The following is a 14,189-nucleotide window of genomic DNA, read 5'->3' as shown; positions in this document are numbered from 1 at the left end:
TGCCAGGCAATGCTTAGTTCTGTCACTGATATGCCCTGTGGTCTGAGCAAGTCATGTTAGCCTTTTTGTTTGTCTCCATGCAGAAATTAACACTTCCCTACATCACAGGGGGCCAGCGAGGATGAGTATTTGTGCAATATTTTCAAACTAAGAAAGCACTAGATGAGTGCTAGGTGGTATTATGATCAATTCAACTCTAAAGTCTTTTGTGAGTGGAGGCAGTGTGGTACAGTGGTGCGGGTCTGAGGCTGGGACTCAGGAGATTTGGGTTCTAGTCCTCACTCTGCTGGGTGACCTTGGGAAAGTCACTTTACTTCTTTGTGTCCCCTATCCAATCCAGTGAGGCTTGTCAGCTGTGGCAGACAGTCCACCTAAGAGAGGGAAAATTCTCATTTTAAATCAAGAACATTCAGCCTGGCCAGACAGTTTGTAAAAGCTGTGCCAATCCTACATGCTCTACAAGACTGCACTGCTGACTCCGGCTAACAGGACAAGGACAAGCAAGCACAAAAAGTTTTGTGATTAAAATAAAATAACCTTTTAGAACTGTTTTTTCACAGACACATTTTATTCACATTAGACTCTCATATTTCTATTTGTGCAATATACAATTTACGCTGCATCCACTAAGAGGCAGTCTGTACTAGTGGAAAATATGAAAATACTTTTTAGAAAAATGGATGATAGAACTGTCTCCACACAGCTTATCCTTGCTGATGTTCTCTCCGATATTGCCTCTTCCAAGACTTAGATATTGCTGCCAACATGTCTTCTGCTTATGTGGTCCTAGTATATTCTTGGGGGGTATATTATAAATCTTTATCCGTGTCTGATATAATTTATACACACAGCCTTCCTCAGAGGAAAAATTCTGGGCTAGAGTTGGGAAAAGAGTAAAGAGAATTACCAAGTTTTCTATGATGTCACTGAGGTGAGTCCTCCAAAAGACCCCAAAGACAAAAAACCCACAAGTACTGAATACGTTTGCCTCATTTTATCCCACAAGGGCTTCAGCCTGTGCAAAGGGAACCACATCTAAGGATAAGTAAGTAGTTCCTCCTTCAGTCCCATTCAATCCTTTGCTGAACATTCCAACAACTGTGTGAATTAATGCCAATGTTGGTGGTTTTTCTGATGTTGAACACTGTCCATTAAGAATTGGCTTGAAGACGCCACCTGATTTTGCATGGCAATCAAGCAGTCATTAGAAGGCGCTAATTCTTGGTCACTGCTGAACCAAAGAACCAGCCTCCCATGTCCAATGTCCACTCCCTTCAGCCACCCAGTCCTCTATAACCACTGCATTTATACACATACAAACAACCAGGAATTTCCAAAATGATTATGCTGGATTAGACTGATTGTTTTCTGCTCTCTTTTAAATTTTGTTGAGGGAAAAACTCTAAATTTGTTTTGTATTCTTGTAAAAAATGTGTTATTCTCTTTGGGGGAAATGAAAATGCATTTATCATTTATTTACCAGGTGAATAAGAATTTTATATTAAAGTTGGAAAACGTTGTGCAAGTAACTGAAGATACTATTGACAAACTAAATAAAGAAAAGGAAGAGCTGACAGACCTGTGGACAACATGGAAGCTCCATATCAATCAAGAAAAGTCCATCAAACAACAATGTTGGAAATTTAAAGAGCAATTTAAAAAAGTAAGTGAAACATATTTGAAGAAGACAGTTTTGGCAAACATTTCTGCATCATTAATAGTCTGAAATTATCACCTGTCAGTGGTTCTCTCACCACTTAATTCTGCAGATTATGCAACAGAGATCACCCTGTATGGACTACATACTTTAATATCTCCAACTTTATTTTCTGCTACTGTTGAATGAAACATGCCGAAAATTCTTCCCATTTTATAATTGTTTTTCAATATTTAATTGGTCGTAATTTCAAATTTTGAAACAGTTTCAGCCAGCTCTGTTTGCTGCAATAAACTGCTTGATTTTTCCAACCTTTTTTGTTTTGTGCACACCATAAAATTCTGCTGAAGACAACATTTTGAGAACCACTGTTTTATACAGTGCATAGCATTAACTTTGGGTGTGGGAATGGAATCTGATACCACTGAATTTTAAGCTTACAAATATTTTGTTGAAAGAGACATTGTTAGAAAAAAAAGTAGAATGTTTATAAATGTTATGGGTTTCTTCTTAGTTTTTTTACAAGCACATTACAATTTTCTAATCATGTATTTGTATTGCAAAGAAGAGCATTTAAATTTACCTTGCCAGACATCACACATTTATTTCTCTGGCATGATTGTGGCTGAATGGTTACTTCATCTGTATTAATTACTTCCAGTAAACCAAATCCTAGTTCTGTGAACAAAGCCAGAGTAAATGGGCTATGCAGTGGTTAATGAGAAAAGGATTTTCTCTAGCCCAGGGGCAGATTGCAGATTACTTCAGCAGCTAAAGTGATGGCTGCAGCCCACTATGTGACAGTATTGCATGTTTAGGGTGACCAGACAGCAAGTGTGAAAAATCGGGACAGGGGGCAGAGGGTAATAGGAGCCTGTATAAGAAAAAGACCCAAAAATCAGGACTGTCCCTATAAAATCGGGACATCTGGTCACCCTACGCATGTTTTAGCCAGTTCATCTGACTAACTGTTTATCCACTGATACCCCCAACCTAGTTATTGCTAAACGACTCTCCAAGCTCTTGCAGAGAAAGCTCTATGGGTTCCATTGTGTGTCGCTTTTCCAGCCTCCCCTCACCCTAGTGCATGTGAATCTCTCCAGCTGCAGTGTGCTTAGGGTCTTCAGTAGCCCTTCAGAACATCAGAGGATTTGTACCAGAGAGAGAGAGAGAGAGAGATTTATAATTTTAAAACAAATTTAGGACAGGTGACAGCTTCCTTTACATTACCTTTAGGATCTACCTTTTTTATAGGTGTAATATCACTCTATGGAATTCTACTGACAGAACTTAGATGATTTGTTTTTTACTTTATTTACAAAAATGAGCTTTTAAATGAAATGTAAATTATTTAATGCAGATAAAAATGTACTCATGTGTTGTCACTATTTCTTTTAGACTACTCATAACTTAATGATTCTTGAGGAGGCTCTCAGACCTGCAGCAGTTGACCTTGGGAGTAACCTTCAGATTTTTTTAGAACTACAACAAAAATTTAACCAAATGAAACAACAGTTTCAGGTGAGAAAACAGATTGGATTGGTGAGATCCAAAGTGAAAGAAAGTTCTTTGCAAATCCCTGATCCTGCAAAGAGTTACATTTACATTGAGTTCAGTGGGGCTGTGCACAGGAAAAAGTCTTTGCAGGATTAGGCTTTCCATTTTATACTCTATATAGGGTTGTGATGCAAACTGTCTTTTGTGGTGTGTAAACTCCTCAGAATGTCACCTACAATATTAGCTGCACATTGGGAATGATGCACAAGGAAAGGCTGGATATACAGAAGAAAGACTAGTCCAGTGCACAAGGGCAAAAAAAGGAGAATATCCCAGCTCCATGTTTGGGAGTTGCAGAACTGCTTGGGGGCTGGGGTGTTTCTGTATATGAGCTTCTTACCTCCTCCACATTATAACTCCTGAGTCCAGGAAAGTCTCTGTCTCCCATTCCTCTCATTCGTGCTCTGCAGGCTTGTGGCCCACCTCTCATGCCTTCCAGCATCCAAAAGACCTCCTTGCTTCCTAGCAAAGCACCCCTATTTGCCACCTCTAAACTCCAGATCCTAGGGTGACATTCATCTGTGAATTCTCTAATATCCAACGAGTTAATATCAATCTGAAAATGAGAAAGGAGTGTCAATACTACAGGAAGATCCCTTTGCATTGTATTTTGTTCCCTGCAGTTCTTGACCTTGCTAGAATCCTGAAGTACAAGGGAAATAGAAAATTTGGGGAACAAAAAACTAGATTGTCCACAGCTCGAAATGCAGACTGGTCCAGACATTCCTAACTGTAGGAGTTTATGGATCTGAGGTTTTGGTTCAGATCCATTTCTAAAAAGTTCAGGTTCGCTTCTAGAAATGAGCAAAGACTCAGAAGAGCATTGAGAAGAGGATAGCATTTTTTTTCTAAGACGGTTTCCCCATCACTAATTTACATTTGATGAAATAATACATGAAAAGTAATTCCTGCAAATCTGAATAATGTATTGTGTTTATTTGCTAGCAACTAACTGCTGAGGTTGAATACACAGTAAAATTATCAGAATTGCTGACCCTAAAAGGAGTTCCTGTTAAAGAAAATTCTGAGAAAGTAAGTGAGCTTACTCATCTTCATCAGAGGATAAAAGAAAGGATGACAGAATATGATGAAATCTTCAACAAGTCAGTCAAATTCCATCATGTCAAAGAACAAGTAAGTATAATAATTTGTATCCTTAAAAATATATACCTTTTTCCTGTTGCAACTAATTTCTTTTTGTTTCTGGTACTACCTGTCATCTTTGTTTTGCCCCAAACTAAAAACATTTACCCACCTGTGGGACTGAACTGAAACTCTGGATCTGAAATCCTCTGAAATCTGGTGAGCTCAAACTCTGGATCTAATCACAAATTCTGTGCCTCGGGCCTACCCCTACACATTTTATTATGTTAACATATGATGGTGAGGAAGAGAATAGTATAACTTCCTTTAACAAATTATTTCAAACATATTCCAGCTGGAATGTCTCAAAAAATCAGGAGAACTGGAGATTCCTGAAACAAGTGAGATCCCTGATGATGCACACCAAGCTAGAGTCCACCTTGCTAATACTCAGGAAAAACATGCGCATATTGGACATCTATATAAACTGGCTCTTACCTTAGGAGTGGACAGCCTTTCTGCAGTGCAGCATCCTGTAAGTAATATCTGAAAGATCAGTACATTTAGCATTGCATATAATAGCTTGAATCATTAGAGCTATTTGACTGACTTCTAGATGTGCATACAACACATTAATGCCCTGGGGAAAAACTAATACATAGCATTAATAACTCTTCTAAAAGAGGGCAGAAAAATAGAAAGCAAAATGGTTAAGCATTTTCATACTTATGTTTTTAAAATGTATTTTTAATGTAGTGAATCTGATTTTGTCTGCAGATTTTTCTTTTGCATCAAACTAAAAGAAGTCTTCAACAACAGTGGAGCTTACTGCTTGCAGTCCCGCTAACTTTATGAATCGTGGTGCAGAGAAAACATGTTTAGTTTTTCAGAAATCACACTATTTTGTTTTTCTTTTTTTGTTTGTTTTTTAATTATGAGTTCTGTGAATACAGTCAATGTTGGAGGGTGGGGAGGGAAAATTTGCTTTCCTGCTCCCTGATATTCTTTGTGCAGGTCAGGTCCTAATAGCTGATTTCCTGACAGCTACTAAAGTATGCAAGTTTTAGACTCCTGCTACTTTTTAGAGGTGGTTTTGCATCCGTATTCTTTTATAAACAAATTATGGTGAAAGAACAAACAGGGAAATATAATAAAAATGTCATCTTATTAGTAGATTCTAGCCTTCCTCCAGAGACTAATTTTCCTAGTGAAATGAGTATTGTTTTAGGAAAGCATTATTCCTTCCTGGCAAGATTGTCACTTGCCCTATATATTTGCGCAAGGGAGGAAAGGGGGCACAAAGCACTCCCCTTCTCCCCCTCCATACGTTATCCACGTTACCAGTCTGCACATGGGAGGAGGGAGCAGGCTCTAAGGTGCCACTACTCCCCATAGATAGGGGAAAGGGGACTGGCCAGAACCTGGGGGACACCATAGAATATTAGGGTTGGAAGAGACCTCAGGAGGTCATCTAGTCCAAACCACTGCTCAAAGCAGGACCAACAGGGCAGGAATTGCAACTCTGAACCACAGTTCCTGTCCTAGACTGTTTCTGGGGTGGTGCAGCCACGTTTCCCCTTTCTATAGGCTAGGATCAATGCTTTAATCTAGCCCTTAATGGTTAATGGTACCCACACTGGGATAGATATTCTTTCTCTGAAATAATTTTATTTTTAATTGACTAAGTCTAAGTTAAAGCAGAAACGTTTTCTGTATTTTAAACCATAAGCAATGTCATAAGAGTTAGGCGTTTGCTATGTTGTGTAGGCAGCAGATCCAGCTCATAATTATTTCATTTTGTACTCTCTCTTTTATTAGAACTGCTTTAATATTTCTGTAAAGACTCTACAGCAGGAGCTTGCTACACTGGAGTGTGACAGCATTAACTGGAGAATCAAAGCAGATAAGTATGAGGAGGAACTGTCACACAACTTCCAGTACTGCACAAGTAGAGAAGAGATAAATGAGGTCTGGTGAAAAGAACAGATTAAATTACTAAAAACTGTTGTGTCCTATAATGTGTGTTATGGCTTAGGTATTCCCACAAATACCACATACATATACAGTAAAGTTGATTTTCATCTTACCAGCAGCTCTTGATCCACATACAAGTAAAATCTATGGCCTATGTTTAAAATCCAACCCTGTATTCAAATCTACATTAAGTTACTATTCTGACATTAATGGTTTTCACACACAAAAAGAGGGATGCAAATATAACAGCTGCACTTTCTCAGGTTCAGATGTGCAGCAAAGCTCTTATCTAAATCTGGTTTAGTTCAGTTGCTTGGGTTTATAAATGTCTTTAAAGAAAAGCCTCAAACAAATGCAGTATTTTATGTATCATGTAACTGTACTGTTGTTCCTCACATTAAAAAGAATTATCGGTATTATAATTAGAGGTTTAAATGTGACCTGCAAAGGATTTTTTAAATGATTTTTTACCAACCCCTCCTTTTTTAATTGTGTATAAACAAGACCAGAAGGCATTCATTAAAAAAGACAAAACAAAACACTTAATCATTTTTTACTTTAGAAATATCAGAATGTCAAATCTGATCTTCCTTGGGTCTTAGAGGAATTTTGGGGGCCTCAGCTATGTGGTTTGACACCTTAAATTGCAGCAGTGTTGAGACTTTAACAGGACATCCTTTCAGCCAATCGTTCATTAGGCACTGAAGTTAAACAAAAACATAGAAAGAAAGAAAAACATTAATCAGTCTGACTAAAAGTCACTTAGCCTATCAGTTGATCCATTTGCAATGTCACTATTTTGCCAGTCACCATAGCATCGTCCAGGGTAGAAATATCTTGGATTTTGACTGTAAAAAGCAAATTTTCATTACTTTATTTTATTTTAATTTTTAACAAAAACCTTTCAGGCTTTCTTTATACACCACAAAGAAACTAAAGGGACATAAGATCCATGTATTTTCCCCTGGCAGGTCACCTTTAACCGAGTCAACAAACAAATTTAAGGTTCATATTTCCAATGTGCTATATTACAGTTAGCTCTTTTAAAATAACATACATGCTGCTTTGAAAACTTTTATGCTGTGTTCAGTTCTGGGCACCCTACTTAGATTGTAAGCTCCTTGTGGCAGGGGCCCAGCTCTTTGTTATGTTTGTACAGCACCTAGCACAATAGGGTCCTATTCCATGGTTAGGGCTCCTAGACACTACGGTAATACAAATACTACTAATAAATAATAACAATAAAATATCCTTGCATATTTATCAGAAATAGCGATTCAATTATAAACAACAAAAATGAATAGAGGTTTGATAGATTGAAAGGACTGAGAATGAATAAGGGGACAAGAAAGAGTATACATACTAATGAATGGTATAGAGAAGATAAATGTGGCACTCATATTTACCCTGTTCTCATCAAACATGGTAACATTTAAAACCAATGAATGAAAAATCTCTCTGACACAACACATTACAGAGGTCAAGAAGGTTAGGATTTTAAAAATGGGTTAGCCACTTAATGTAGATAATGAGAACATCCACAGTTCGTTGGGTAGCAGTCAGAGCAAAAATCAAAATTAGGAAGAAATTGACATAGGTTGAAATAGGTTAATTGAAATAGGTTAATCTATAATTGTCTATTAAAGGGAATCTTGTACATTTCTCAGAAGGGCTGGTTGAAAATTTTCCATTGAACTGTTTTTCAGCAGAAAATTGGGGTTTTGATTAAACGGGGTTTATTTATTTATTTATTTATTTATTTTTAAATGCCTACTTTTCAGGGAGAATTTCAGTATTGTTATTGAAAAACTGAATGCCCCCAAACTGAAATATTTTGATTCTGAAGTAACACTGTGGTTCCTCATAATAGTTGTAGTTCAGGTGCCTCATGCTCCCAGTCTCTTCTGTGGGTCAGGTTCCCCCCTGGACTTCATCCCCCATGATACACTGCAGCCAACTGCCAGTATGAACCACCTCTCTTCATAATGGGGCAGGGGAGACTGGGGTACATCATGGGAGATGTAGTCTGACCAGGGAGCCCATCCTAGAGAGGAGAACAGCAGCACAAAGCATCACAGCAGCACTTCACAAACAAAATATTCCAGGTTTCAGTCAAAATATTTCTGATTTCAGTTTTCTGCTGAAAACTGAAGATTATTTGCAGGGGGGAAAAAACATTTCCCAACCAGCTCTGCATCTAAGATCAGCCAGAGACAGGTTATTGGACTAGATGGACTTCCGGTTTCATTCCTATGTTCCTAGGATTCTGCAGTGATCACAGTAATGGCAGAGGCGATGTGATTCCCTGCTAAGTAAAATGATATTTCTATTTATTTACTCTTTGGATTACCCAGAGAGAGCATGAGCAAGTGAGAAATTACTTTCATGCTCCTCTGTCCCCAAAACCTAAATGAAATAAATGTCAGTGCACTTGTTACTCATCAATACTCTTGAGTAGCTGCTTTGCAAAATACAGTCAACCCATTAGGTCCTCAAACCTAATGAAAACCCCCTGTAAAAATAATTACATGGTTATATTTTCAATTAAGGTATAAAAGTAGCTGAGAAAGTAGATTGGCTGACTGGGTTAATGCCTATCACCCAATAGCCTAACTGAATGTTGTATTTAATATAACTGAAATAATGCTAAATAGCCCCTTTGATGTCTGTCTTTAATTAGTTTCCATTTCCGTTATTACTTAGCACAGAGGATGTTTCAAATACAAATTCTGTACAAATGCTTAGATAATTGTACCTGAAAACATGTTAATCCATTGCCACTTTTCTTCATTAAACATTTAAAACTAAAACTACATAGATACCAAGTAAATCGATGACACTGAATTTGTTCAAGAAGGTAAAAATTATGAGTTTGTTCTTAAATACATTTTAAAATAATTAATTGCACTATTTTAAAACTCTTATTAAACATCAGTAATAAGGCTGATATTATTCTTAACAACAAGCACACATGTATCAAATAATAGTACCTTTGCCACCTACCACATGTAAGCCAGTAAACATTTCACTTCATCTCTCAGTAGTAGGAAGCAGTTGTTAGTGCCTGTCAAACAGTACACTAACAGCAACCAGCTAACCTAATTATTTGCAGTTTACCAATTGGCAACACCAAATTTCAAATGTAAATTCAAAACAGTTTGTGATCAGCAATTTTAGACCCTACTGTAAACACTTATGCACATGCTTAACTTTAGTGTGACGAGTTTAACCATGTGTGTAAGGCACGTGCTGTAAGTGTTTGCAGGATCAGGGACTTATTGGTATCTGAAAGTGCTATATTCAGATCAGAAGCAATGGTGTATTTGTTTTTTTGTTTTTAAGACTCTGGTCTACTAGTAAAGGATCAATGCTCCTTTAAAAAGCAGGGAAAAAATTTTATGTTTAGATGTGTAAAACCAGATGTGCAACAGTCTTGCAGACAAAACAAAGAAATCTGTGTCTTTTTTGTTACTTTTAAACGAGCGCTTGCAAAGACAAAAACAAGAGCTCATGCCCTGTAAGCCTTTGTAATGTCTGAAGCAGGTGTCAAGGTCTTTTATCCCCTTTACCTGCCTACGTGGGCTACCTGCACAACTGGTCTGTGCACAAGAAGGGGACAAAACCCCTACAGAGCTACTGCTCCTCTTTCTACACAGGGGGGCAGAGAAAGAATACAGGTGGAGCTTTGCATTGTCTCCCATCCCCACCCCTCCATACTACCCAAGTGCATCAGCCAGTATAGACGAGGAAGTAAGTTGTGCTAGGTATGGGGCTACCCTGAACAAAGGAGAGCCAGGGTCTGAATTGTGACTCACTGATATGCTTTTAGGATAGTGCAACTATGTGCTCCCCTTACTCAGGCCTTGTGATAAGTCCAGGATCTAGCCCTGTGTTTAGCTAATGCACATGAAATTAAAAATGGCTTAATTCTTTTTTCAGAGTAGCAGCCGTGTTAGTCTGTATCCGCAAAAAGAACAGGAGTACTTGTGGCATATATGCATCCGAAGAAGTGGGTTGTAGCCCACGAAAGCTTATGCTCTAATAAATTTGTTAGTCTCTAAGGTGCCACAAGTACTCCTGTTCTTAATTCTTTTTGCAAATTGACCTTTGCAACAAAAAGACCTTTCGCAGCTGGGAATAATTTTGCAAACCACCTTGCAGCTAATCTGTACCATAATGTACCTTGAACTGAGCCTCAGCCCTCCCCAAGCCCCCATCTTGTTATATTCCTCCAATTTACAGGGAGGTATACTTTGGTGCTTGGGGCTCAATCCTACCAGGTGCTGAGGACTCCTGAGGGGCACTGAGCACCCTCAATTCATGAAGTCAGTGGGAGTTGAGGGTTCTCAGCACCTTGCCGACTTGACAAGATCCCAGTGCTAAAGTCATAACCAGGGATAAATTGAAGGGCATCTTTTTCCTCTCCCCACCTTCTAGCCAGCTTTGCTTCTGTTTGTTCCTTTGTCTCTATCCCTTTGAAAATCTCTTTTCAGCCACCTTCCCCTCTTGCCTATTTTCATACCCAGACTCCAGGAGGTTATGTGGGAGGGGAATGCCTCATTGAAGTGCCTCCGGAAGAATCTTGGATATGAATGAAAAATGTTTTTCTTAAACTTTACAGTTAACAAAAACATTTTTAAAGCGGCTTTATGCCTTGCTTTTAGTGTTTGTTTTGTGCTTCTTGTGTGATAAGTCTTAGCAAGTGGTAGCAGCCATCCCCCTCCTCCACCATCATTCTCCACCTATGACACAGGAGACTATAGTTAGGAACAGCTGCATGAATAAGGACTATGAGACTATGGTCAGATCACTATGTGATAAAGTTCCATTAAACCAGGAGGCTGAAATCATGTAGGTATTTGGAGGAAAAGTTCTATTAGCAGTTTCACATTGCATTTTGCAGTAAATGGGTGAAGAACTGAGATAAGGTTAGATTTCTCTGCTTCTAAATATTCAGAGCTGTATACTGCCCTCAATGAGAGCATGCAGTTGCTGATGTCAGTAGTAGTTGTTTGCATGCGTCGATGGGGAGCAGTGTATGGCCCTGAGTTTGAGCTGGTTTTCCACTGAGTCTGAGAGAGAAGAGTGACAGCAGCTGCAGACCTTTGACACATGAACCATCTTATCTGAAACAAGGCGATCTCATTTCACATACCCATAGTGCTATGAAAAGAGCCTCTGTCCTTATAAATGATTAGTAGTGTATGGGTATAAGCTCTGAAAGTAAACCAAAATAAACTCTTACTCATCTATATGTCAGTCCTGGGATTTTCCTCCAAATTAGATTTAAAATGAAGATTTTGTATTTTGAAGACAAAATGTCAGTCCATACACCTGCCTTTATTAACATGGTGCTTTATCATAGATTTATTATTCTTTGTAATTAGGAGGGATGAACAGCTTAACTAATTGGAGATCACACTTGATGATAGAATTCCCTTCCTTTCTCTCAGACTGAGTCAATGCCATCTGTCTGTGCATTGCTTCTATCATGTGCTAGCTGGGAATTTTATCCTCCTAGATTAAATGCAAATGAAAAATATGTCCCTTGGTGGTTTAACATTAGTAAATAATAATAATGTATGAGTAGCCACTGTGCTTACAGTAACTACAAAACAGGCATTCATTACTCTTTGGATTTTGAATATATGTCTGACTGACTCTTAAATACACAAAAACTCAAACATGTTAAATACCAAATTGGGGGCCTGATCCTGAGCCCACTGATACTACACAAGTGAATAAAGTTACTCTCCAGTATAAGTGTTTGTAGGAACAGATCAGGCCCTAGATCATTAAGACTGGTAAATGAATTTTATACATCTACTTTGTATCGCTTGGTCTAGATAAAAATAACTTTAGAACAGTTTATTTCATACAGCCATAATGTACAAGATCTTATAAAAGCAAAAGTCTTTAATCTGTGAGGGTACATGAAGTTTGGGGTGGGAGGATCCCCCATTTTAAAAAAAGCATTTAAATTCTTTTATTTGTATTAATTATACATTGTTAGAATTTTTTATTTCAAAATTAAATTTTAGTTCTAATGATGTCTTTTATAAGGTACCAAAAATATATTTTAAGCAGTTTTCTTATCATTATAATAGCACATTATAAACAGAAATGGTTCACTCATGTCTCTTGTGGTCTATCCCTTAAAAACTTTTTTTTAAAGTTATTTGTTTAGTAAATATGCAAAAAAGACATGTTAGCAGTTATAAATAAATTGGAGAACTATATAAGATTCAAGGAAAAATAACTCTGAACCAATAAAAAATATTAGTGGAATTCAACAAAATATTCAATGTGCTAATCTCACTGAATATATAGGGCAAGTTGTTATATAGGGAAACAAACAGGATTGTACAAAACCCCAAATATGTTTTATAACAGAGCATTTTAAAATGAACCCAAAGCAACACTGATAACAAAGTAAAAATAAATATATAAATAAAACCATAACAGGCCTATACAATTATATGCCATGGTAATGAGCACTGTTTACAATTTAAATTGATATTATAATATACTATGCATGATTTTTGAGCATATTTAAATCATATTAACAAAAAATAATTGTTGAACCAAAACTGAATATTTTGTTTTTCCTCACTTAAACAAAAATGTTTTGCTTAGAACAAAGTCTTTTGTTTGGGTTTAAATGAATTTTTTTTCATTTTGTTTTGTTTTTCAGGTGTGTTTTATCCTTTAAAAAATAAACAAATCTAGCTACATTTCAAAATGAAACATTGCTTTAAAATAAAGTCAAAATGTGTCATTTAGAAAATGTTGAAATGAACCGTTTCAACTATTTCAATTCCCCCACCCCCCATTTTGTATTTGGCTAAAACTATTTGCCGAATTCTCAGATTGTTTTAGTCACCCTGAAACTGCATTTTTTTGGCAAATAAACTATGGGTCTGAAAATTTCACCAAAGCTCCAGCGCTGACACAACATTAAGCCTCAATCCTGCAAAGAGTTATGAACATCTTTACACATTGTTAGTCCCATTGAAGACAATCAGACTACTCACTGTGTATAAAATTAAGCATGTGTGTAGCTCTTCGCAGGATCAGGGTCTTAAATGTTACCTTCCTTATTATACAGCTAATACACTGCCTACAACTGCAGTAATATTCTGATTATGTAACACAGATACTTGTTAATGCTTGTTTTTTCTGGAATGAACTTTATACAAAAAATTATTCTTATTAGGGAACCTATCTGGAGAAAATCTCCCAAAGTATCCCCAAACAAATGGATTAAGTGGTTGTTCCACATTTATTAAAGTACCTTTCCTGTTAACTAATTTTTGTCTCTCCCATGAGTGGTTGCTAAAGACTAGTTCATAGTATAATGATCATGTCATATCTTTAAAAAACTAAGGTGATACAAACTAAATCAAATTTTGTAGGGGAAAGTCACAATGGATGAAATTCATCCAAGCCTCGGTGGATTATTTATCCAGGAACTAAGAAGAATTGTACAGTATGAAACTCATGTCCCTCAACACATGGGCAGGTCATGGGATTTACAGCATCTCCATGGCCACTACTTCAGCCTATGAATTGGAATATCAGACAAAATTCCTCCGAATACCTCATATGGGTGAAATTCTGGCCCCATTGAAGTCAATGGAAGTTTTGGGGCCAGGATTTAACCCTAAGCAAGTATCCACTGGCTCCTACCCTGACCAAACCATCCCTTTCTGTGCTAGCTGACTCGTAGACCCCCTTCAACATGCAGGAGGTGCAAAGCTTCCCTTATGCAATTGTTCTCTTCATGCCTTCCATGCTCACAGGGCTTAAGTGGTACGTAGGGCTTTATGCTGGCCTTAGGCAGTTAAGCAAATTTTTCTCATTAGAAGAATGCTTATATTACAGGTATATTTTCAAGGATTTATATGTAATATTGTTA

General features: G+C 37.3%; 1 protein-coding gene across 1 annotated transcript in view; it reads left to right on the top strand.

Moving 5' to 3' along the window:
- Positions 1-14,189, top strand: part of CCDC141 (coiled-coil domain containing 141) — a 144,864-nt gene that overhangs the window by 110,368 nt on the left and 20,307 nt on the right. The window contains exons 13-17 of the mRNA XM_024204039.1: positions 1,484-1,663; positions 3,056-3,178; positions 4,160-4,348; positions 4,653-4,832; positions 6,116-6,265. Coding sequence (XP_024059807.1) covers positions 1,484-1,663; positions 3,056-3,178; positions 4,160-4,348; positions 4,653-4,832; positions 6,116-6,265 — 822 coding nt within the window. The remainder of the gene's footprint in view (positions 1-1,483; positions 1,664-3,055; positions 3,179-4,159; positions 4,349-4,652; positions 4,833-6,115; positions 6,266-14,189) is intronic.

The sequence above is a fragment of the Terrapene carolina genome, unplaced genomic scaffold (assembly GCF_002925995.2).
Source record: "Terrapene carolina triunguis isolate 2854851 unplaced genomic scaffold, T_m_triunguis-2.0 Scaffold62, whole genome shotgun sequence".
NCBI lineage: Eukaryota > Metazoa > Chordata > Testudines > Emydidae > Terrapene > Terrapene triunguis.
Note: the sequence above shows the minus strand (reverse complement) of the source record. Positions and strands in the feature narration are given on the sequence as shown.